Source organism: Cyprinus carpio, chromosome A18 (assembly GCF_018340385.1).
Source record: "Cyprinus carpio isolate SPL01 chromosome A18, ASM1834038v1, whole genome shotgun sequence".
Classification (NCBI taxonomy): Eukaryota; Metazoa; Chordata; class Actinopteri; order Cypriniformes; family Cyprinidae; genus Cyprinus; species Cyprinus carpio.
This window is the reverse complement of record NC_056589.1, coordinates 25,283,673-25,308,957: the sequence shown is the minus strand read 5'-3', so window position 1 is coordinate 25,308,957 and position 25,285 is coordinate 25,283,673. Positions and strand designations below refer to the sequence as shown.

Genomic DNA, 25,285 nt, shown 5'->3' with positions numbered 1-25,285 from the left:
TTTTCACACACACATCTCTATAGCTATACTCATACACTCACACACCAAAAATTAAAACAAGAACAACAAAAAACCACCATAATACAACATAAAAAACTCAGTTGTTTAGTTTATGTTGCCAAGACTTGTCTTCTAACCTCACTAGATATAATGCATGGCCAGGTACTCCCAAAACCATTTTTGAAGTAAACATCCGTCAGTATTTTTCAAAATCAAATCATAAGGAGCAACATTATGAAACTGTCCTCCCAGAAAAAAATCATAAACTATACGATTCAGAATGTACTTCATATATTGCACATCCAAATAAAAACGATTCTCCCTTCTAGATGAAGACTGCACTTTGACAGTCAAATAAATTGTTCCCAGAGTAAATGAAACATAAAAAGCTTTAGTCGAAGGCCGACAAGCAGTGCTTCCCTACTAATGCAGTAAACTTCATATCATGTAATTAAGGACACCCTCATACATAAGCATAACCAAAAAACAGATTATTGCATTAAAATGTAAAGCATTTCAGTTGATCATTCAATCACGAGCAACTGTCAGAATAAGGCAGGAGATTAATAAACAGTCAAATAGGCACTTAGGAGACTTACTTACCTCATGCACTCAAACCAGACTGCTCTGACTACATGGCTTGAAAATGAATGGCAATGGCAAATCCATCTATCCTTACAGTGCGGTAAACCATTCTAAAATATAGCACAATCTATAGGATGCAATGATAGATCAAAAATCTTAACAAATATATCACTATTATGCAAGCATCCAATAAAGTAGTAGAATGTATATATGTAGATTGTGATGCACTATTATATAAAACAGTCCCGTTTGGCTTCCCCCGAATTTATTCTCAGAAGCTCTTCATGCACTTTTTTTTAGTGCCACATACTGTATGATCTTATCTAAGATCTCCTTTCTTAGTGTTACATGATGAGGGTTGACATTTGTGTTGTGTTACAGGATGCTCTCACGAGAGTTTTCGGTGTTAGAAGACGTGCTGGCCCTGTTATCGTTGGAGACAGGCTTCCTGTTCCAGGTTAGAGAATCCAGTAAGGTCTGATTCAGTTTCTCCATCCAGTCCGACCTCTCTTCTCGTGTATCTGCTGAAAACCAGCACCTGCACAACAAAAGATCATTTACATACAAATCAAAACCAATACTCTGTTGTAAACTGATACTAAATGTTAAAGTCATACAATGAAAAAGAAGTTGCAGATTTTTTCTTCCATAATGTGACGTAAATTTGAGTGAAACAGATTACTTTGAAAAAATGCATGGATGAATTGTTTAAAATGAGATCTATAACTTGCATTTAGAAAAAATCTGAATTTTCATTTTATGTCAGGTTTAAATGAATATTTCAGACAACCCCTTTTTCAGATAGAGGATCTTCTAGGTTTGCTCGTTTGTCTTTTTTATTTTTGCAGATCTGCAAACATGGTCACTTTGCATGTCTCCCTTGTGATTCATGAAAAATGACAGCATACAGGTGTGGAACAACATTAGGATGATGACAGATGTTAAATTTTTGGCTGAACTATTTCTTTCAGAAAATTCACGAATGCATTACTTCTTCAAGGTTTGGCTGTGTTCTTGCTGGAGGGTGTTTGTCTCTACTAATTCAAAGGTGTGTGGCCGTGCACAGCACTCTCGCTCCACAGGCCTGACACTGCAGAAGCCAAAGAGAGAGAGACTGCCATCTGCTGGCTGGAAGAGAAAGAGATGGATAAGAAAAAAAAAAAACTTAATGAGGAGAAGGATACACATTTTTTACACACATAATTGCACAATCCCACCTTGTGGCCCATCTCATTTGGGTAGTTCCAGTAGAGAAGGTGTTCTCCTTCCAGAAGGAAGTAGAACCTCTGCCAAGCTCCAAAGCCACTCACATCCTCAAACATGGTCTACAAGAGAAAGAAAATTACAGCATAAATTTCACAAAAACACAGCACATTTCTATAGACACACGTCACAAAGCACATAAAATTACAAAAGAATACATACTTAAAAAAAAAAAAAAACTGAGATCACAGATTAAATAAATCTTTTAAAACACAAAATGAAATAAATAATTAACAAACAACACACATTCACCAGCACATAAAATATTTTTGTGTACTAAGTCATTCTCAAACAACATGCATTCAAATGGATCAGACTGCGACTAGGGAGATATACTGCTAACGTATTTCACATGTTTGCTTTGTAAATATGTACTGGCAACTGTATTCTCACATTTTTTGCTTATATACAAATTAATCAAGGAACTACAGATATGGTAAGTGCCTTTTCCATATGATAAAACAAGTTAAACAAAACATCAGTCAAGTTCTGGGAAACATACACCAACTCACCAAAAAGCCCTGATGCTGGACGTTGGAGTGGCCCTCGCTGTGCAGTCGCAGATAGATATGGCCCTCTAGAGGAGAGAGGAAGGGAACCTACACAATGTAACCAACGGGTTAGTCATGACACAAGGAAAAAAACAACAACAGATGTGCATGTCAAAATGGAGAAATATTCAAATTTTTAGTTATGACTTACATCACATTACATTACAGCTTTAAGACAAAGAGAATAGGCTTTAAACCTGCAGTTTCTGAATGGTTAGAATTTACTTCTCAATTAATTGTTAAAAACTATAACATTCAAAGAACATTAATTTGAACTAAACCTTTGATGAATAGAGTTCAGACAAACAGCATTTATTTGACAATCGTTTACAATATTATAAATGTCTTGACAATCACTTTTAATCAATTTAACGCACCTTTACTAAATAAAGGTGAAGACTTTACTGAAATTATTAATTATTAAAATGCATTAAATTATTAATGAAAAATATTAAAAATGTATATTATATTTTTTAGGTCTGAAAGACAACTGTAAAATCCATAATATCCATAATATCTCTGTAAAAAAAATACAGGACATTAAGAGATTAAAAGAGGAAAAATATTATATTTCCCAAAAAAAAAAATGAATAAACACACAAGACAAATCATTAATAACAAACAAATAAACAAAAAAAACGCCACAACACACACACACACACAGACAATGTGCAAATCCCACTAAACCATAAGCAGACAATAAGATGGAAAGAGTGACACCTTTTCCTGAAACTCATCTCCAAGGAGTTGCCTGATTTTGCCTTCAAATTTCATCTGAGTGGAGAGAAATGGGAGAGATGGACAGAGACCCAGTTACATTTCCACAACTCCCACCACAGTGCAAACACAACACAGAACAACCACAGACCTCCTGGTTAACCACTGTGGAAATTAAGAGTGAAAGTGTGTACACAATTTACGGTCTTTAAAAAGTTGAAAGTTAAACATTTTTCAGTGATACAGTAAGTGCTCATAAAGGTGAGGAAAACAACACAAAAACACTTTTCAACACACATCTCCTTTTTCTCTCTAATGTGAACACAGGTTTACTGTATTAATACCTTGTCCAGAGGAAACTTGCTCTGTCCCAATGAATTCAGGGTAATCTTGTGAGAGCCTACTAATGTGAAGTTACTAGAGCGCTGGGCACTCAGACCAGGCAGAGTAGCCGCTATAATGGACGGTAAAGAAATATCAGTAACTGATATTACCAATCAACAAATGATTAAGTGAGTAACTGATGAATACTTACATGTTACACTCTGGTTAGATTTCTAGAAAAACAAAAATAGACATTTGGATAAGCTGAAGCTGTCTATCATTCAACAAATTTAAACACACAATGTGCCTTATTCATGATTTTCTGAATTGTTTGTAACAGTATTCTCGTGTCTTATGTGACCCTTCAAAAAGTGTGATTTTATGAAAATTATAACAGAATTACAGAAAATACACATTTGTTTAGCTCATGTTTCATAAATGAAGCCCAATGATGGTAAGGAAACAAACAGAGAAGATACATACTGTGATACTGTGGAGAATCTTCTTGGGTGTCACCTAGAAACACAAACATTTTACTGCAACTGTGCACTGCTAAAAGTAATAAAACACTGCTTTCTAAACATAATGTGTAAAAAGTGTACAAACCCTTGACTTTGTTGAGCTGCGGAACTGCAGAGTATTCATGCTGCATGTAGTACTCTGAGTACTGGACTATAAAACAGAGAATACACAATAACACCTAATTATGACCTAGAAAATATAAGCTAAAGCTTGAGGAAAAAAATATTTTAAATTTTTAACTTATTTGGTTGTACACAAACTCTACCTACCAAACTGTAGACCTCAACATCAATCTCAAAATTGGAGCGAATGTCTTGTCTGTGGAAGCAAAACATTCAAACCAGTGTATATCCATACTGTTTGTATTTAAAAACCTTCTCTTAAAAGCATTGCACAGTTTTAAACTCTGACTTTAGTTCAAAGAAGCACTGTTTGTAGCGTGTGGACTCACAGTGTAATGGAAGTTGGGAAGGTGATGGTGTCTCCATTTTGGGCATCAGCAGCTGTAGCCAAAGGTGTTGCCACAATATTACATGGGCCATAACGGATCAAAACCAAGAAGTAGTGTGTTGGGCGGCCTTTATAGAGACAGCAGCCATAACAAATAGTGTGAGAACAGTGACCTTGTACACTGAAAAGTCATCATCTGCCATAAATAAATATGTAGTAGTGCTTACCTGTGCGAGCAGAGCACACAAACTCCACTTTGAGGGGCAGCTGGATGCTGCTGATGCTGACTGTGCCTCTGCAGGGCTGCAGAGGTGCATTCTGGGAGTCTGGCTCACCAGACTCACCCTCTCTCAGCCTGCTGACCTCCGTCTGTAAGGCTGCTCGCTTCTCACCTGCATTAAACAGATGTATGAAAGCCAAACCAGAGCAGGGAGGATCAAATAGAGAAATGCACTTTGCTCGCTAATGTTCCACTTACTGGAGACAAGCAGGAGTTTCTCAGCCTCTGCCTCCTGCTGGGAACCTTTCCCATGTTCCTCGTCACTGCAGCAGCTCAGAGCCTGCAGTGTCTGTGAGATGATTGTCTGCAACTTGGCTGCTTCCTCGTTTAAAGCCTTAATGGACCAAATAAAATCACTTGCATCAGATCTTGCATGCATGAAGTCTCCTAAAATAGCCCAGTAAGTCTCTCAGTACAAGTTGCAAACCTTAATTCTCTCCTTGGTGTTTATGGGCTTTTTTGAGCAGGTCTTCTCTTGAACCTGCTTCTGAACTCCAGGGGTTAAGCTCTGAGTAGAGGGGGGATGGATCTTCCTCTGTGAGCGGTAGGCGTCAATGCTGTCAATCGTATGAAAAACAATTGGGTAAAAAGATAAAGGTATATATATATATATATATATATATATATATATATATATATATATATATATATATATATATATATATATATATATATATATTTTTTTTAATGCTGTTATTTTTAACTTTCTATTCATCAAATGCTGAGAGTCAAATTATCAGAGTTTGCACAAAAATATTTTCAACATTGATAATCAATCACAGGAATATATTATCCTTTAAAATTTATTCAAAAAAAAAAAAAAAAGTTAACTTAAATTGCAATAATATTTCACAATATTACTGCTTTTACTGAATTTTTGATTAAATAAATGGCTGATTTGTCAGTCAAACACTAGTAAAAACAAAAAATTAATAAATAAATACAAAGGTTAAAGCATGCACTTCCAGTACTAAATACCTAGTTGGACAACCAGCGATACAGAATGATATGGCTCTTGACAAATTATTATTGTTATTATTTAAGACAGCGCACCTGTATAAAGGTTGAACACTGTCAGCAGGACTAGCTGTCATTTCTTCAGGTGAGGGCGGCTGTACTGATGGCTCAGAAACAGTGATTTCAATTTCTGTAGAAACATTCAGAAACAGACATTTATGGTCTTTTTAACAAACTAATACATTTATATCTATGTAACTGATTACACTCTTACACTGTAACTGAAAGGTACATGTATCTGTATATGTGAACTTTCCATTTACACAAAGGAAAACTCAGATGTAAAACACTGCCTGGCATTTAACTTCATATGAAAAGTGGCATAATTATGCTAAAAGGCATTTTGATAAAAACATTTTTGACAAGCACTTGAATTTCACTGGTGACATAATATTTAACTATATACACTGAACACACTTATAAAGTACTAAAGCAATTTCTCTCATTCACTGGCTGTCACCATAAGAACAACTAAAATCTAATAAAAATCAGAACAATACCAGTGGTGTGACAACAGCCTCCACAGACTTGCTGAGAGGAGAGAGGATACAGCTGGGTGGCAGGGTTAGAAAGTCCTCATCACCCATGGGGGTGCTCTCCTGCTTTTTTTCCATTTCTTCTTCACCATCATTAACAGACTGGAGCTCCTTCTCTTTATCGGTTGCAGAACTGGCATCAGGAGTTTCTTCACTCTCTTCACACATCTCACTCTGGTCAAGAGGATACTCATTTAATGTGACTGTGACTGGTTCCTGTTTGTCTTCCTTTTCAACTGTGTCCAAATCTGTTTTGTCTTCCTTTTCAGTCTCTGAGGAATTGCTCTCATCTTTCTCCACCCCCTCTTCCTTATTTCCATCTTCACCTTCAACTTCCACTTCCTTGTCTGCATGCTGCAGGACATCTTCAAACATCTTGTCAATTAGAGTGGAAGTGCTCAAAGCCCCAGGTTCTGTTACAGAAAAAAATTGGTAAATATGGTAGCTAAGTAAGATCCAAGAGATTTTAGGAAGCACATTTACCTATAGATGTATAAAGTTCTTCATTGGGGAAACGGATGTCCACAGAACATGGCGGTGGTGTGTTCAGACTTTCATCAAATACCTTACTGTCAACCTCACAGGAGCTGAATTCAGATCCCTTTAACTCTTCCTGCAGAACAGATAAAAGCTGAAATTAGGTTTTGCTCTACATACACAAATAAAACAGTGCGAAAGACAAAAAATAAAAAATAAAATAAACAAAAACAGTGCTCCCCCAGTGAGAATTACTTTGCACTAGTGACCGTAAGCAAATTATGGATGAACCTCAAAACCAAGGGTGAAGAAGTATGATGAAACAATAAATGTTATAAAAAAAAAAAAAAAAAAAAAGAAAAGTCAAATACACTTCAACAAATTGTCTCAAACACATGCTCACAGTCCCGGGCTGTAATGGAGGCCACTGGGGTTTTTGATTTTTCCTGTGAACCCAGGGAGAGGATGTGGATGGAGATGGCCTCTGGGAAAACGGGGATTATTTACTTTTGATCTAAACTTCTAAATGCTCAAAATCCAGAGAAAAATCCACAGTAAACAGACAAACATCTTAACCTGACTGGCTCACCTCAGTGAGGGAAGAGTCAGACAGACTCCTCTTCAACCACATGTTTTCTGCCACTGGCTGAACCTTCAATTGACGCAATTCATTCTCACGTGCCTGTATTTGAGGACAGTTGGACTTAGTAACAACACATATCCTTCTCTTAGAGATTTGTTTCAGAAACAGTCTGAAAAAAGGTGAGATGGGTGGGACAGATCTACCTGGCGGATACGGGAGGCCTCTTTACTGCTGGGTGTCACTGCAGTGTTCAGCTGCTGTTGGATGCCATGCACAAAGCTGGAGAGATTGCGTGTGCAGGGCGTGGTGTGACCGGGGCTGTTCAGTGGAGTCGGCGCTTTGAAGCACTCCAGGCGAGAGCTAAACTCTCCCTCACCTTTCATAAAAATGCACATTCAGCTCGCTGCAGTAAAAGACCTAATAGAAAATGCAGTAAAAGAAGCTGCAGCAGCCCATGTGGAAGAAAATACTCACCGATATGACAGATCTGCGAGGACATGCTGTCGGTGCAACCCTCGGACCCGGGGTCAGACAGACAGCGCTGGACTAACCCAGTCCCACCTGACAACACAGAAAAAAGACAATTCATTACTAAACTCTGGAAATATTATTACACTACATAAACATGCCTTAAAACATATCAACGGCACAATTCTCATAATACTGACAACAAAATTATAAAGTGCAACATGAAAGAGAATGAATGGTGGTTAATAAAAAACATGGCAATTAAAAAATATTTTACATTCAAATTTACATATTAGGAAAAGTGCATTTAGTAGATTTAGTAGATAGTAGTTTTTTTTTCTCAAGTTTTTTTGCAGTTCCCTTAAATAGCCATGCACTGGGACAAAATACATTTTTAGAAGTACAAATATTCCATGCAACCTCCATGCAAAATACATAAAAATAATAATAATAAGAAAAACAATAAGAAATTATATATATATATATATATATATATATATATATATCATATATATATTATATATATATATATATATATATATATATATATAAAACAGTTCTGAAGTGTTAGAACTATTTATGTTATTAACAGATGTATTTAATATTCTTCAGTTATGTGTTATATTTATATAACATATATTTATATTTTTTGTGCCGTTCTGAAGTATCAACAAGATCATTTGAATTAAACATCTTTTAATAACCAGAGAGGCTGATTAAAATGGGCAATAAAAATGCTCAATTATGCACTGAATAGTGTTCCATTTCCAAATTTCCAAAAAAAGAGTCTTTAGTCTGTCACTAACATTAGAACAAAATAACCAGTAACAATACAGGCAAATAACAGAAATGTAAAAAGCAAAGCAATATTTACAATCAAGTAACACTGTGCAAATCTACATATAAAATAGTACACATATAAACCATCTCAAGCAAAATGATTTTGAAATGTACTGGAAATTCACAAAAAAAAAAAAAAAAAAAAAAAAAAAAAAAGTAAATAAATAGTTTAGTTTAAATATACTTGAAGTGGCAGAGTGATTTACAAAAGGATAAATCTGAATTCTTACCATCTCGTCTCTGGCTGAGTTGCTGGACTCTGGAGCGGATGGAGGTTATGGCTGGAGTGTCTGGTTTCACCTCCAGCTCTGCCAATCGCAAGCGTGTCCTGGCAGGTGATTTCTTGGGGTCCAGGTTCTCCTCTCCCCCTGCTGCCAGCCGCCTTTTCTTCAACACATTTTCAAGTTCTGTAAAACATTTTAGAACTTATAACTCACACTGATATCATTATACATTCTAATGGTTAAACTAACAATGCCACATAATATAATCTTAAAACTCAAAGAATAAAACTCAGTTACTGCTGACATATCTTAGACTTTGCAACAACTGACAAATTAATAAAGTTCAAAATACTGTCTAGGTGGACACTGGTTAGTGTGTTTGAAGAGTGAATGCGGTGACAGATGAGAACACAGTCTTACCACTAGAAGCTGAAGAGTTTTCCTCCAGTGGATCTCTCGGTCTCTTCTGATTTTCCATCTTATCACCTGTCACCAGAAAACCAGATTCAAGTTTAATATAGACTTTAAAACAGTTATAAATCAGATGTATAAAACAAATGTATATAAAGTATAAAATCAAAATATAAAGTGTTACTATCTTTGTTTATACAGTCCTGTAGAACAATTTATATGGATTCATTTCAAACGTTCACATCAACAATAATAAACTACGAACGTCGTTGTTGTTGATACGAGATGACTGGTTTATCGAAGGTTAAAGGATTCAAAATATGTATTTTTCAACTATCGAGACACTGAGGCCAAAAGCGCTGCTAGCTACCAATCACTGTTAAACAAAAACAAAATACGACATACAAAGTGGTCGAAGTCGTAGAGAGTGAAAGGTAATGGCAATCGTTTACATATAAAACGCCATTTTTGTCAGCGTTATTGTTTAAATATATCTTTCTTACCTCAGCAAAATAACCGTGGCAGAGTTTGTAGAGTTTTCAAACGTCCGCGTCTGTCAGCTGAGCACGAGCGTTTGAATTTCCGCGGGGACTCCGCGCATGCGCAGAGCTTCAGCACAGGTCTATCCATAGAGCCCTCCTGTGGACCGATGATTAATGTCTTTATCAAAACGTAGAGATGATTTACAGAAATTTGAACAATAATACTAACACTGCCGTTCAAAATTTGGGATCAGTAAGATTTGAAATATTTTTAAAAAAGTATCTTCTGCTTATCATGGTTACATTTATTTGATCAAAATACAGAAAGAAAATGTAATATTGTGAAATACTATTGCAATTTAAAAATAATGGTTTTCTATTTTAATATACTTAAAATATAATTTATTCCTTTGATCAAAGCTGAATTTTCATCAGCTATTACTCCAGTCTTCAGTGTCTCATGAGCCATATTTTTACCTTTTAAAATAATGGTTTTCTATTTTAATATACTTTAAAATATAATTTATTCTGTGATGCAAAGCTGAATTTTCATTATCACTACTACAGTCTTCAGTGTAACATGATCCTTCATAAATCTTTCTAATATATATTATGATTTGTTATCAATATTGGAAACAGTTTTGCTGTTTTGTTTTTTTGAAAGAAAGAAATTAAATGATTTTATTCAGCAAGGATGTGCTAAATTGATAAAATGTGATAATAAAGACTTATATTGTTTAATATATATATATATTTTAAATAAACACTGTTCTTTTTAACTTTATTCATCAAATAATTCTGATCAGCATATTAGAATGATTTCTGAAGAATCAGGTGACATTGAAGACTGTAGTAATGGTCATGAAAATTCAGCTTTGCATCACAGAATAAATGATATTTTTAAGTATATTAAAATAGAAAACCATTATTCTAAATGGTAATAATATTTTACAATATTATTGTTTTTTCTGTATTTTGGGTCAAATAAATTCATCCATGATGAACAGAAGAGATTTCTTTAAAACACATTAAAAAATCTTACTGATCCCAAACTTTAGAACAGCAGTGTACATAAGTATTAGTTAAATACCTGTTATTTCATTAGATGTTGTATAACATACGTTTAAGCAATCAACTTAAGCAAAATCTTCATTCCCATAAGAAAGCAAAGAACAAATCGTTTTCTACACATCTGACTACAAATGTGATCACTGAATTTAGATCAGAAATTTATATTTTACTTACAAGAATCATTTTGAGGTGTTTTTGCATATTTTTATTTAACAACCTTGATTTTTCATAAGGAGGCATAACATTACACTTCCATGTTCAGTGACTAAAATGTGACTTGAAGTGTCTGTGTTGCTTCTTTCTTTGTGCCATTCTGAAATATCAACAAGATAATTTGGATTAAATGTATTTTAATAACGAAAGAGGCAGATTATAATAGACATCATAAAAATACAAAGACAAAATTCTGCAGTGAAAATATATTATCTTGTTAACAAATTTTCAAAAGAGGAAGTCACTCACTCACATTAGACCAGAACAAATAGTAACATTATAGACACAGAAATGTAAAAAGCAAAACATTGTTTACTATTAGGAAACATTGTGCACCAGGTTTACTTCATATATCCACATAACAATTTTGCTAAAGCAAAATTATTTTGAAATGTTCTTACAAGCTGATGTAACGTTAATGTAAAATGTAACGTGTAATACAACCTTCCATAAAATTGGCCCCTATGACCTTCATACTGTGCACTGCAAATATTATCAGTTTAACCATTGACAAGAATTTAGTTGTGACTCATTGTGGTACTTTGACACAACCTGCAGTCACTACAAGGTGCAAAGTGAAAATGCTTTCAAAGCACAAGCAGAGAAAAAAAAAACAATGTACAGCAGAAAGAACCAAGTGTGTTAAATATGCAAGCAAAATTAATGTCCTATGGAACATCTATAGAATAAATTAGAATAATCTGTATCATTCTAATCCTAGTGTTGTAAAAAATACACATTAAATGACTACTTCTTTGAACAGCTCCTAGACAAACCCAGTATAACTATGATCAAAGACACATAGACATTAACTATTTCAACAAAACAGCAAAAGCACAATAAAACATAAAAGGTGTGAGGTATAAGGAAAAGCAGATAATTAAAACATTTGCAAGAGCCTGAAAAATAACTGGCCTTAATTATAGAGATGCTTAATTAGTTGTATCTGTTGACAGAACTACATAAACAGATTAAGACTTTACCTTCACATCTGTAACCCGTAAAGTGTCATTTAAAGTGAGTCACTGAATTCTACCCATTGTCTGTATTCACATTCTTCAAAACAAAATGCAAGCATCTGTTGCAAACTCAATTTAATGTCACCTGTAGACATTTTTACATATACGCAACAATTTAAAAGACAGTAAGGAACAAGAAAAACACACAATGCATTTAAAAAAAATCACAGCTGAAAACAACTCTTCAAATCTAATTTAAGATATGAAACTTTAAAATGTTGTTCTTTATTAGTTAGCAGTTTTGCTGAAATTAGGGTTAAAATAAATCACGGTGACAGTGATGTCATCTCGGTACATGCGTGCTAAATCGCTAGGCAAAGCCAGCATGGCTGCCAGTCTCTCCTGGTCCATCTCTGCATACTCATTTGTGCCCAATGCATGGCGAATCAAATGTGTGGCTCCGTTCAAATCCAAAGCGGGTGTTGCTCTGGCCCGTCGCTGTAGCAGCAGCTGGTGCATTTGTCCCAAGTTGAGCTGGCTGGCCGAAACTGGAGCTTGCAAATGAATACCAGTCAGATGTTCCGCCACAAGCCTGACCGCCTCATCACTGGTCATCTCGTCCCAGAGACCATCAGAGGCCAAAATCAAAAACCGGTCCTGCGGTCGAAGCCGGTGGTAGGTGACTTCTGGTGTCGCCTCTAAATAAGGTGGAGTGAGATAATTAGGTGGAGCATATTGATAAAGATTCAGTGCTTCTGAATCAGAGTCTCCATTCTCTAGAACACTCTGCTGGAGCTCACGACTCCATTTGAAGCGAACGTCTCCAAACGCACGCAACGGCATCAGGACCCCGAGCAGCCTGTCGTCTACGATTAAAGAATGCCGTTCACTAGCCGGATGCTGCTGCCTTACTCGCTCCACCTCAGCTACATTGGCAGCGTTGTGGTCTTGTGTGAGTGGCAAAGCACTCCAGCTCCCATCATGCTCCTGGACGCCCAAAACTGCCCGACAGTCTCCTGCATTTGCAACATGCACACCTTCTGTTCCAACGTGAGCCACACAAGCCGTACAGCCAGTGAAGGCGGCCTGGATGGCCGTGTTCCGCATCAGGTCATTTGCGAGCGGCACCTGTGCCTCAAGAGAAAGATCCGTGTCCAGTCGCTGGAACGCATAGACAAGAGCATCTGCGGGACGCATGCCGTCTCCGTGTTCTTCACTCGCCAGAAGCTCCTGCCAGTAAACACGCAAGTGATCGACATAGAGGGCTGTTGATTCCCTGTAGTTGTAGTCATTACGGTGCTTGTACCACTGCAGAATAGGCGGCACGGGTCGTAAGGTCTCCATGGCAGCCTCTAGATCCTCCAGGACGGACTCTGACATCATCGATACAGCGATGTAATAAGGCAGACGCTCGCTGACCGCTTGAGCGCATGCATGTCCGCCGTGTCCATCAAACACGCCAAAAAGCATGCCACGAGTTCGGAGGCAGCTGGCACTGCTGCGTCGGTCCTCTAGTGGAGTATTGGCTGAAAGCTGGTTGCTTTCAAACCTCAACACTGGACTGAGACCACTACGGCCATCAAACTCTGGAATACGAACGGACTGCTCATTAGCACGCAGAACTGTGTTGATCTGCAGCCGGCTCAGCTGGAAGTCTATTTCATGTCTTGGGGCATGCAGTGTGTTTTCTCCTTCCTGTCCTGAGCTTCCATCTGATCGACCACGACGGGAGGAGAAGCTTCGGGCTTGAGAAGGGAGCGGGCAGGTTCTGCACGGTTTAACAGATAAAACATGCGGGCTGGGTGCAAAGAAACTGGTCAGATGTCTTCCACCAGTGTAAAGGAGGAGCCTTGAACGCAAATAGCCAGACATTACTGCCTGGACGCAGTGATCAAATCAGTCTACAACTCCAGCATCTGGGAAAACAACGTGAAATCACAAGATTTAGTAACAGGCAGTCTTAAACTAATCAAAAAAAATCTGCCGAAATAGTTGTGTTTTGCAGGCTCAAGCCAGTGATATAACCAATAAAGATTAAGAAGCGTTAATATTACACCGTGTTATGAACTCATAGATCATACAAAGTCTTCGAAGTATAAATCTAGCCATGTTTGCAATGTAAAAAATCCAACATCAAGGCTTTCTCATATGTGTCAGGGTCAAATAAAATCTATATACGTATAAACACTATTTACTTCTCGATTTTAGTCTAAAAGGTGCTAGCTTTACAAGCTAACATACCGGCTTTTGTGATAACTGGCAAATGTAATGGCTAATTATACAATTTAGTGATGGTTTTCTGCAAATTTGTGTAATTGAACACAAAATCTAGAAATGTCTGTGCAGCAGTTCCCTACAAAGGACAGCTTTAATATGAGTCAAACAGAGACATACCTGATACTGCTCGCTGTACGATCTTCTTCTGCTTCTCAGGTCCGTCGGCGCTGAGTGGTTGCGAACGTTCAGCTCGCCGCGCCCCCTACAGTCTTGTGCGTACTCGAAATTCACAGCCCCGCCTTTTTTACAGTAAAGAATAAAAATCACAATTAATTAGTAATTAATTCATTTATGTTATATAATATTATACACACACATAAAAAATAAATAATATGAATAATTCATTTCATTAACTAAGTGCTCACATCACGTGATTCAAAAAAGCGGCACGTTACTGAGCGCGGGCTTGTGAAGGTTTTCCGTTGAAATGTCGTTGGTCTTTCATATTAATAATTCTGGACTCATCAACAATATTTAAAGTTTCTTTTGTAAAACATTTAGGATTTGGTCGTATATAAGTTGTAAGCCAACCAAACCCTTCTGTCGGAAGGTAATTGTGGCGTTCAGGGAAGTTTAAGAAATATTTGCTTATCGTTATTATTTACTGACAGTTTATGTAACGTTAACGTTACCAAATTCTAACAGCATTTATCGTTTTTTTTTTTTTTTTTTTTTTTTTTTTTTTTTTTTTTTTTTTTTTGCAGGAAATAGTGATATTTTGAGCGTGTTGGTGAAAAGGATGGTTTAATGAGTATAAAAAATGAAAAATGGAAGGTCAGCATCATAAAATATATAAAGTTTATTTTTGTTAACAATATGAAAACTTTAATTAATAACATTAACAAATATTATTACATAACATTATTCGTATGCAGCTTTAAAATATCTTGATACTCTGAGATGTGCAAAACTAAACTGTGAACAATTATGAAATGACTATCACGAGTCATCATGACATAGTTCTAGTAAAATACTTTACTTTGTGTTCTGTTAATATGTAAATTGTCTTAAGTGGAAACATAAAATGTATTAATGTTATAGTGTGTTTTATTGCACAAAACCCATCTGTTGTACAGATCTAAGTACATATTTTGCTTAATAAGCTAAAGGACTTAACAGTCATCATGTTTTTAGCTACCAAGACAGATTTGCGTCTGTTACTGGAATGTCTGAAATACCAGATGAAATGGCCTGGATCACAGAAACAAGCTCTTCTCACTATCATCTCAATCTGCAAACAAAACGGTCTGAATTACAGCTCGGAACTGCCTCATACAAACCTAAAAGTATTTACTTTTAATGACCCTTTTGATTGTCTTCATTAATGATTTTTCTTTGTGTATAGGTCAGTATGTGGAGTTCTTTAGAGAGATTGGAGGAATTTCCTTCATCTATAACCTGTCAAAGTCCAGCACTTTCTCTCAGGTTAAAGAGACTGCTCTATTTATGCTTGCATCCTTGGCTGAATTACATGGTGTGTATGCAGTTATCATTATACATACATAAAAAATTAATATTACAAATTGAAATATAAAATTTGACTGTAAACTTATTCTCCTTGCAGAGAGCTGTAAGCAGTCACTGTGCAGAGAGGAGACGTTTTGTGACTTAGCGCAGCATCTGGAACAGAAAATGCCTCTGACGGAAAAAAGAGTAGCAGTGTACATGCTGTCTGTATTGGTTGCCAACAACAGTACGGTTCACCATAAAACTTACGTCCAATGAGACCATTCCTATGCTGATACTGTGGTTTTGTAGAGTGGGGAGAGAACAGATTGGCAATTCACAAATGGTTTGTGTTGTGTGTGTGTGTGTGTGTGTGTGTGTGTGTATTTGTTTTGTTTTCCAGGAAGTGGACAGACTCTTGCTAAGACCTCCAGGTGTATCGAAACCTTGCTCAGTTTGTTCAGGTACACACATTAAGTTCAGTTTGTTTCAGGTATGCATAAATATCTGCCTGTATTTTTATACTTTAATACCTTCAGATTTAAATTTGTGATGTCACATTACTCCTTATAGGTATATATTGAAGACATTTACATAATGTTAAAACAGTATACAGACATTTTCAAAACTCTTCTTTCAAATCTGTTTTATGGCGTTTTTGTGAGCTGAAAATGTATTTTCTAAAATCATCTTCAGTGTCCAATGGCTTTTTGCTTAAAGGGATTGGTAAGCCAAAAACTGTAAATTCTGTCTTTATTTATTCTGTATGACTTTTTTTTCTTCTGTGTGATATTCCTTAAGAATGTTTAAACTGTTTTTATCCATATAATTTGCTCGTGTTCCGCAGAAGATAGAAAGTCATACAGGTTTGGAACGACACACTGCAAAACAAACAAAAAAATGTTTTTTGCTTAAAAAAATGCTAGTCCATTAGTACATGCTAGTACCCTACTTGGTGCGGAGGGGTAACATTTCAGACACTGTCTGGTGTTTTGTTGACGTGAATCACAAAAATCTAGATAAACATCTGGAAATTAACTTAAACACTCTGTGCTGCTCAACAGAACCAGATTTCAGTTTATTTTCTTTCTTACACTACTTTTCAGGCATAATTTTCCAGATCCTGACGCATCTTACGAGCAGCTACAGTTGTGGGCCACTGTGTCTAGTGCTCTCTGTGGCTCTGTCAACAATCCTCAAAATGGTATGGTTATGTTCTCCATCCTTTCTCTACCCCTTTACCATAATTAAAGGGATAGTTCACCCAAAACTGAAAATTCTGTCATTAATTACTCACCCTCATGTCATTCCAAAGACCTTCGTTCATTTTCGGAACGCAAATTAAGATATTTTTGGTGAAATCCGAGACCTCTCTGTCCCTCCATAGACAGCAAAGGAACTACCACGTTCAAGGTGCCACTATTCACGAGAGTACCACAACGCATGCGTGTGATGCTGCTGATGCAGGAGCCGGCATTCTGATGTAAACACACATGTGCTGAGCCTTGCTTACGAGCAGAGGAATGCACATACATGTGACGTGTTACTCTTGTGAATGGCGACGGAGACTGACCGGAAGAGAAGGAATTATTGAATAAAGTCATTATTTTTGTTTTCTTTGCGCACAATAAGTATTCTTGTGGCTTCATAAAATTAAGGTTGAACCACTGATGTCACGTGGACTATTTTAATGATGTCTTTACTACATTTCTGGGCCTTGAACGTGGTAGTTCCCTTGCTGTCTATGGAGGGTCAGAAAGCTCTTGGATATCTTCAAATTAATTTAATTTATTAATTTAATTTGTGTTCTGAAGATGAACAAAGGTCTTAAGGGTTTGGAACAACATGAGGGTAAGTAATTAATGAAAGAATTTTTGGGTGAACTATCCCTTTAAACCCTAAACGTTTGTTTAGAATGAGATTGAGAGACAAGTTTTGTATTTACAGACATGCAAATAAACACTTAATCTTCCAATGTGTTTGTTTATGACAGAGGAGAATCAGAACGCATGTATGCATGTCTTTCCCCTGGTGAAGACCTGGCTGCAGGAAGTGGCATTGCCCAGGCCAGAGCTGGCACAGCCTATATGCTCATTTATTGGCATGACTGTTGCAAACAATCGTAAGCACAAACAGCATCAGCACAAAATAACATAATGTATGTACTCATTTTCTCATATCATGTGATATGTGTTTTTCAGCTTGTGCTCAGCAGTATTTTGTGTCAGTGGGAGGCCTAGATTCACTCTCAGACACTCTTACCAGAGTTTTGTCTCAGTCGGCACACAGTGCTCCTGCTTGTAAGGTGGCCACAGCAATCACTAAAACACTGTCTGCCTGCATCTCCAACAACGGTAAGACACACACAAGAGAACTATACTGGGTTATGTTGGATTCTCCATTTCTTTTGTCATTCTGTTTCAGAGCAGTTGGTGTCTTCTTTATCAAAGTCGATGGTCATTCCAGGGCTACTGTGTCTGTTGTCCAGCCCAAACCTTGACCCACAAGACCAGCTCGCTGTGGTGTTGACGATTGGACACCTCACAGATGCCTGTTGTGAGTTTGTAGGTAACAGATGGTAGTAAAATGACATTAGCATTTTTCTACCACATACATGTAGCACTACAAATGATAAAGTAAGCTCTAGATTCAAATTCCTGATACTTCTTTGTATCATTCTCGGTGAATTTCTGCAATTTAAACCAATACAGCTACAGACTCCATTCAAATTTTGTATTGTAGATAGTTTATATATGATTTTTTAAAGAGATGTGAAATAATAATAAATGGAAGTAAATTAAAATGAGCATGTTTGTACTTGTATTTCTCATATAAGTATAGTTTCTTGCATCTGTTTAACCACATAAGGCTGCTTTTACACTGCAATTATAAATAACCTCACACCGTTTGCTGCCTCTCAAACACTGGTGTTTCCTTTGGGAAATGCATGGCTTGTATAATATTGTAATTAGTGTGTCTGTTCTCTGCCTGTGTAGTAGAGCATCAGTCTCAGTTGTTGTCGGCAGGAGGTTTGCCTATTATGATTTTGCTGCTCACTGAGACTAGTGATGAAGAGGTTAGAAAGGCAGCCATGTTCGTACTGCACACCTGCAAGAGAATCAGTGAGTTACATGTTTTAATATTTGTACATGTTCACACTATATAGGGGTAGTAGCATGCTGATGTTATTGCAATAGAGTCTTTGGCAGGAAACAAAGATTTTCTATAAATGAAAATGCAAATAATTGTCTTCAAGAAAAAACATGAAAAATAAAAGACTTTTCAGGACTGTACTAGTCTAGAAAAAATAGACTCTGTCGCCAGAGGTGATGATATGCTATTAATTTCAGGTGCACCACATCACAGCACTTAGTAACCATGCCCTTCTTTTCATGTCCTGTTTCCATTAAACTGAGACTATGGCACATGAGATTTTGATGTTTTTTCCTCTCCACCCAGCTGAATCATTAGGTGCAGGCATGTCAACTATGAATCTGGAGGAGAGTGACATGGAGAGTCACTGGCAATCCACCGGAGAAATCCTCCAGAGAATTCAGCTCCTAGAGAAAAAGGTTTTTCTGTTTGTGAATGTGTATTATGATATTTCAGTTGCTGTATGTTTCACCCAGGTCTTCCATGTGCAGTTATCTGTTAAAGGGATAGGTCACTCCAAATTGAAAATTCTGTCATCCTTTATTCGCCTTCAACATTAGATTGAACTACCCTTTTAATATACTTTATTCTTTAACACTTCCAAGAGTGTTCTTGTGTTATTTAGTCCATAAGTGCTGAAATCTTTCAAACAAAATGTAACCAGATCTGATAGCATGTTATGACACCATAGACACAATGTGATATGAAATGTGTCCAAAGAGCCATTAAATTCAAGTCAGTACTGTAGGCTTTTTTAATTTTTTAACTCAAGCATGCTTAAATTTTATATGTGAATGCACACACAAACCAACCATATGTTTATTAGCCTAATTTTGTATTTTGATTTTCAGATTGGTGTGAAACTGTGGGAAAGAGACACCAAAATCCAGCAGCGCAGCAATCTAGTGGCCTCATCTGTGGAATGTAATGAGGCATGGTGGGAGGGTTCTGTGATGCGAAAGCTGAAAGGTTACCATCGAGTATGTGGGGAGTTACACACAACCCCTGCAGAAACTCTAGAATGACCAATCACAAATGAAATACCATACAGCAAAGAGAACTTGGTGAGAATGACATGTAAACACATTAACAGAAAGTAATGTGTAAATGTTGAGCATTCTGCATCACTTCACATTCGTTTTCACAACATACTGTACAGTATGTTTGTGTTAATTGAGATAACTAGTGTAAACATAACATTGTTTGTATTGTGTTTGTAAGTAGCAGTGTGTCAGCACTGAAGAGTGTTTGAGTCCTGCCCAAGTCACTCACTTCGAAGGCCCTAGCTGGGAAAAGGGCAACAAGAGAGAGCATGAACAAATGAGAGAGAATGAGAGGAATATTGAGAGGAGTGGCAACCAGGAGACAAGCACACAGGGAGGAGTGAAAAAGAGAGACATGGAGAGGAAATTACAGTCTGAAAGAGGGCCAAAGAGATTAAAATTGATGTATCTAGACTCAGATGATGATGGCAAAAAACCTTTACAGCACTGCAGCACACCAACAGGGGGCGGCAGAGATACACAGGGGTACACATCATAAATTAATGTGTTTTGCTTTTACAGTTTTGCTAGATAAAGACACTGTTTAAATACATGTTATTTGATGAATAAAGAGTTCAAATTAATGTAGTTTCAGAAAAATATCATACACATGTGGCCAGAAAAATTAAACAAATAGATTTTTTGTTGAAAAATATGATTGTATGAGTTAGTATGATTTATTCTTGCTTTTCTAATTCCTAGTTGTTTTATTCAGTATTAGGATGTTCACATTAAATCCAGATACACATAATTCATTTCATGTCAATGTCTTTTCAAGACAGTACATTTTTCCATCTCAAGGGAGTGACATTTCTCTCTCTGTTTTGTTTTTCTTGGGTTTCAGCCCAGATATTTTCAGACATCCTGATCCCATGAAGAGAAACCAGTGCCCACACACTCGCTCTGATGGTAAATCTTACTAAAACATCATGCTCGCTTTGTGCTAAGTCACAGCAAAACCTTTGATTTCTCTTCACCTACAGATTTATATTAGGAATGAAATTCTTTGCTGTTCATTTGAAGTTTTAGATCATGAATTTGTGCTGCTGATTTCAGATGAGATGTCTCTGTGCTCTGAGCTGTTAGACAGAGAAATTAACAGGTTTCTGAAAACGCCTTCTGCCTCTAAACCCAGCAGTCTACGCTGTGCAGGTGTGTGTATAAATGCACGCAAACAAACAACACATTAGATAATACAAGCAATACTTACTGCCACTTTCTGTTTTTCAGTGCCCTCATTGTTATTTTTGTCTTGCATGTTCCTTTTCTCCACGCTGTCTTGTTTTCCATTTCTCAGGTTGTGTGAAAAATTTAAATGAGATGGACAGTTGTTCATTTGGTGCTGTATTGGGTAGCTGCAGGTTTCAGTGTGACTTTCACCTGGTGCTGCGAGAGGCTGAGGATCGATTTAGGAGAAACCAGCAGTTAAAGAGGACTAGACACACTCTAATCGACACACATGACAAAAACAGAAAGAGCACTAGTGAGGAAACAGAGATGAGCAAGAGGGAAAAACACAGGCTGAGTCAGCAACCATCAGACAGATGTAAGAGACGGTGTCCACATCGTCATTCACAGTGTCTTAGGGATTGTTGAAGAATTGCTCCGACCTCAAATGTTTCGAAAGTAGCTTTGATAAAACAAGTCCTGGAGAACCAAACACCCTCATGATTTACATTTATTCATTTAGCAGATGCTTTCATCCAAAGCAACGATGTAAGTTGAGAATTTATAATTACATACAAAGTCTGATGAGCCATTTATATTCTATTTCATACAAACTGTATTCAGATAGATGATTAAAATTCAAACTGTATGAGACAAATGGTGTGTGGAATCAAGATGCAATTTTATGATGTATTATGTCCCTGTCATTGCATAGAAATGGGAATGCAGCCAAATTGGGATGCAGCCTCTTTTTTCTTTAACAACTGGATATCTTCACATGATATAATGGCAACATTAGTGCATGTGGTGTTTCTTTTCATTCTCTAATTCTTAGTTTTTTTCTTTCTTAAGGTATTAGGCTCACACCCCTGAGAAGACCGAGTGAAATATACAGTAAGAATAGTGTTCTTTCCCTTACAGGACAAAAGAGAACTGTAGCTCTTAGACGTGTAATAGTTTAGAGGTTTTGGGAGAGGTAACATTCATAATGTCTGTGCCACTATAAACATCTGGAAACTGCCCTATACATTTGATAAACGGTGCATATGCGTGCAAAGAGCCAGGTTACATTATTGAATAAGTTGTTATGTAATACAAGACTCATCTGTGCTTTCGACTTTTGTCTATGTTGCTGAAATGTATTTCCATCTTTGCTCTCAGTTTTTTTCCCTTTGTCCTCCTTTTTCCCCTCAGTCTCACTCATTCCATTCCCTCTATTGCCGAATTGTGGTTTCTGAGTGCTGTTCAGTTGTTCCGACGTGGCTTCTTTCCTGTAACCTCGAGACTTACTCACTGAACTTTCTAGAAACGTTCTCACTATAATTGTCAAGTAAAGGGTCATGTAATGTCATCCAGTCAATTATCCATAATCAAACCTGGAAAGGGTGATCAGGAACCCAACCATACGTTTTTACTTTATATTTAGTAGTTATAAGATGGCACAAATAAGCATTTTGCAAAAATATGTTACCACTCAGTGCTGCAATTGATTAAAAAGGAACAAGAATTCTTGAAAGCCATGTGACTACAGCTGACTAGAATAACCAGTTGACTAAAATAATAAAAAAATTTAATTATATTATTTGGTTTTAATTATTTCATTTTTAACTGTAAAATACAATATTATTGTAATATTTTAATACTCTTAATGCCTGGATGAAACAAGTAAATGATAAAGATTAGTGTGTGTTCGCATCCATACATGCACACACAAAGGGTTTTGTTCCCCTCAAGAGTTGGTGGAACAGTGTGACTATAATAAGAATGCCCTTCATGCTGAGAGGAATGTCCTGCTAAAGACAGTGTGTATTCGTTCTGTAGGATACTAGTACAGGGTTCAGTACTGTGAGTGCAGTTCCACAGACTGCCCACTAAATCATTCTAAAGATCAATATACTGTACCTCCATGCTGCCTGTGCAAGTCAAGTCTGTATTGCTGTTACCAGCACAGACTCATTTTGTATGGTTTGGTTATTTAATTCCACTCCCTGACTCTCTTATTCTTTCTTTTATTTTTCTCTCAGTCCCAGGCATAAAAAAGAACATGGTTCACAGCCGCCTCAAGAAAACCTCAGAAGACTGTCTCCCAAAAAATGTATGGTCCTCTTAGTATTAGATGAATTATACCACGATTTCACTCTTGCATTGAACCTAGAACACCCTATATTATTTCAGCACTTTTTTATAGTGCAGACAGTCATGCAGTATCCTTTTTTGTCATAATATTCTGAGCATAATCAAAGAAAATGCAAATGTAAAATTCATTAACTTGCTCTTCCTCTGAAACAATTCACATTGACTATATATTAACTTATTATGAATCGTTCATATTTGTGCACCCATATGTGTACAGTATAATATCATCTTTAGCCCATCTAAATGTGTGAATTTGCGAAGGTTTTCTGCTTTAGTCTTCAGGCAGACACAGAGAGAGGCGGAACTTTTCTGCTGATGAGTTGCTGTACCTCAACATGGGTGTGAAGAGGTTTGGTCACTCCTGGAACTCCATCCTCTGGACGTATCCCTTCCAGCCCGGACGCACCAATGTAGATCTGGCTAAGAAGTACCAACACATGCAGGCATGACATGGCCAATGATGAAGATCTATTTTCTAAATACTTTAATTTGTGTGTAAATCTAACAAAGGCTGCCAAGAACGTTCTCTTAATATTTAACATCAAAATCACTCTATGCTTCCACCAGGATTTACATTACAGTGGTGAGAAATTGGGGCAGTGCAAAATTTTACAATGTAATAATAGAATTCATATAGAAAACCAGTCATTTTAAATTATAATAATATGTCATAATATAATTTTTTTAAATAATATTTATGTTTAAATAAATGCAGTCTTGTTAAGTGTAAGAGACTTCTTACAAAAAACATTAAAAAATGTTTGCTGACCTCTTTTTACTTTTGAATAGTAGTATATTTGTTTGGGGTGAAATATTACATTCTTTATGAGATGCACCCATGTTAGTGAATAGTAATGATTGATTAAACTGATATTAGACTCCCAGTGAAAGAATGATCCCACTAAGAAGAAATGCTAAAGAAACTGTAGCCTCTTTGGTATGTGTCTGTCACACTGTTACATAACACAGTCTGTTCTTCTGGTTGTCTTTCTCAGTTCAAAATAGAAACATGACAAACATGATATGGCTCAATGAGATCTAGAGGCCATCAGATGTTAATTATATTGCCATGCCATTACCTTCACTGTATCTATTCTGCTTCCTGTTTCATTTCCCCACTACTGCCCTTTCAGAATCCTGATTCTGTTTTCTCTCTTTTACTGACAGAAAGCCAAAGCACAGGATCTGTCTGGTGCAGGAGACGAATAAAACATCACCAGCTGAACTCATTTTCATTCATCACTATTTATGTTGTTTTATTTAAATAGAGTTGTGTTGTATATTTTTGTTATTGGATTGTATAATTTTGCCCTTATTTTCCTCTATAACAAAGTGATGTGTTAGAAAATAACATTGTTTGCACTAAAGAGAAATGGAAAAATAAGATTTAGTTTGAAAGTTTTTTTTCCCCCATGCTCAATTTATTTGAAAAATAAGTCATATGGGTATCACAGTTGCCTTTTTATTTATTTTCTGTCAGATCCACTTCATTTGCATGGGAGTCCATACTGTATTTGTATTTGTATGAAGTTTACTTGTTATGCAACAGTAGATTCCCTAGAGCCATGTCATTTAAATTCATTCCTCTTATGGCTGAAGTACACAAAGCTCTGTTATACAAGGATAATGAGGCATGGCATTTCCTTGAGATTTCAGCAAATGGAAGCAGCTTAATATTTCATCAAAAACTTTGCTACATGTTCAGTACAGAAAACTCAGTTGAAAAATGTTTATTTATAATAAAGCCAAAGTTTCTTGGGAAAAGATCCAGAAAGTTAACCTCAAAAAAAAAACCTGTCCCATGAGACCCCTTTTCTCTGGAAAGAATGTTACCCCTTTCCCCAGAAGCTTCGCTGAGAAAACTGAGAGAGATGGTGCATGTTATCTTCCCAGAAACTCCCATGTATTGGGATTGTTCATACACTTCTGTGTTGAGTTTTGTCTGTACTTTCTAACTCCAGAGGCACTGCAGTAATGTTGAATCAAGCTATTTTCACATATTGATGTTTGTTCATATGTTTGAGAAGATACTGTAGGAATGCATACCACAAACGTATTTGATTAAATACAAAATACAGATCAAGGAACAA

At 36.6% G+C, this 25,285-nt stretch overlaps 3 protein-coding genes across 4 annotated transcripts; 1 reads left to right on the top strand and 2 right to left on the bottom strand.

Moving 5' to 3' along the window:
• Window positions 1–94: 94 nt before the first annotated feature.
• On the bottom strand, window positions 95–9,895 carry LOC109110567 (anillin-like). The gene is made up of 24 exons (XM_042775618.1): window positions 9,752–9,895; window positions 9,258–9,323; window positions 8,844–9,020; window positions 7,780–7,866; window positions 7,509–7,681; window positions 7,312–7,404; window positions 7,126–7,206; window positions 6,729–6,858; window positions 6,210–6,658; window position 5,918; window positions 5,746–5,839; window positions 5,120–5,249; window positions 4,891–5,026; window positions 4,640–4,804; window positions 4,414–4,540; window positions 4,232–4,280; window positions 4,047–4,112; window positions 3,924–3,956; window positions 3,652–3,673; window positions 3,461–3,570; window positions 2,361–2,447; window positions 1,803–1,910; window positions 1,577–1,713; window positions 95–1,123 (listed from the first exon to the last, which is right to left on the bottom strand). The coding sequence occupies exons 2-24, from the start codon at window positions 9,313–9,315 to the stop codon at window positions 961–963; spliced, it is 2,676 nt and encodes an 891-aa protein (XP_042631552.1). The 5' UTR covers window positions 9,316–9,323; window positions 9,752–9,895; the 3' UTR covers window positions 95–960.
• A 1,239-nt stretch (window positions 9,896–11,134) lies between these two features.
• On the bottom strand, window positions 11,135–14,473 carry LOC109110092 (pyruvate dehydrogenase [acetyl-transferring]-phosphatase 2, mitochondrial-like). 2 transcript variants are annotated; one of them, XM_019123132.2, is made up of 2 exons: window positions 14,368–14,473; window positions 11,135–13,889 (listed from the first exon to the last, which is right to left on the bottom strand). In XM_019123132.2, exon 2 carries the CDS (start codon window positions 13,843–13,845, stop codon window positions 12,262–12,264), a length of 1,584 nt encoding a protein of 527 aa, XP_018978677.1. In that variant the 5' UTR covers window positions 13,846–13,889; window positions 14,368–14,473; the 3' UTR covers window positions 11,135–12,261. The 2 variants fall into 2 exon arrangements, with proteins under 2 accessions (XP_018978677.1, XP_042631551.1); XM_042775617.1 differs by lacking the exon at window positions 14,368–14,473 and adding an exon at window positions 14,215–14,361.
• A 61-nt stretch (window positions 14,474–14,534) lies between these two features.
• LOC109110093 (telomere repeats-binding bouquet formation protein 1-like) lies at window positions 14,535–25,280 on the top strand. The gene is given in 21 exon segments (XM_042775616.1): window positions 14,535–14,800; window positions 14,955–15,024; window positions 15,385–15,495; window positions 15,596–15,724; window positions 15,815–15,943; window positions 16,100–16,160; window positions 16,803–16,900; window positions 17,690–17,818; window positions 17,898–18,050; window positions 18,121–18,252; window positions 18,693–18,818; window positions 19,156–19,268; window positions 19,701–19,913; window positions 20,074–20,378; window positions 20,737–20,801; window positions 20,949–21,044; window positions 21,190–21,438; window positions 21,912–21,953; window positions 23,084–23,154; window positions 23,471–23,638; window positions 24,363–25,280. Coding segments are annotated over 20 exon segments (2,439 nt in total). The 5' UTR covers window positions 14,535–14,800; window positions 14,955–15,017; the 3' UTR covers window positions 24,405–25,280.
• Window positions 25,281–25,285: the final 5 nt, after the last annotated feature.

Coding starts and splice junctions, on each gene's coding strand:
- LOC109110567 (XM_042775618.1), bottom strand. CDS start 9,315: ATGGAAAATCAGAAGAGACCGAGAGATCCACTGGAGGAAAACTCTTCA. Junction 7,405..7,508: donor AGGCCTCCCGTATCCGCCAG/GTAGATCTGTCC, acceptor CCTCAAATACAG/GCACGTGAGAATGAATTGCG. Junction 4,541..4,639: donor TGTGTGCTCTGCTCGCACAG/GTAAGCACTACT, acceptor GTCTCTATAAAG/GCCGCCCAACACACTACTTC.
- LOC109110092 (XM_019123132.2), bottom strand. CDS start 13,845: ATGTCTGGCTATTTGCGTTCAAGGCTCCTCCTTTACACTGGTGGAAGA.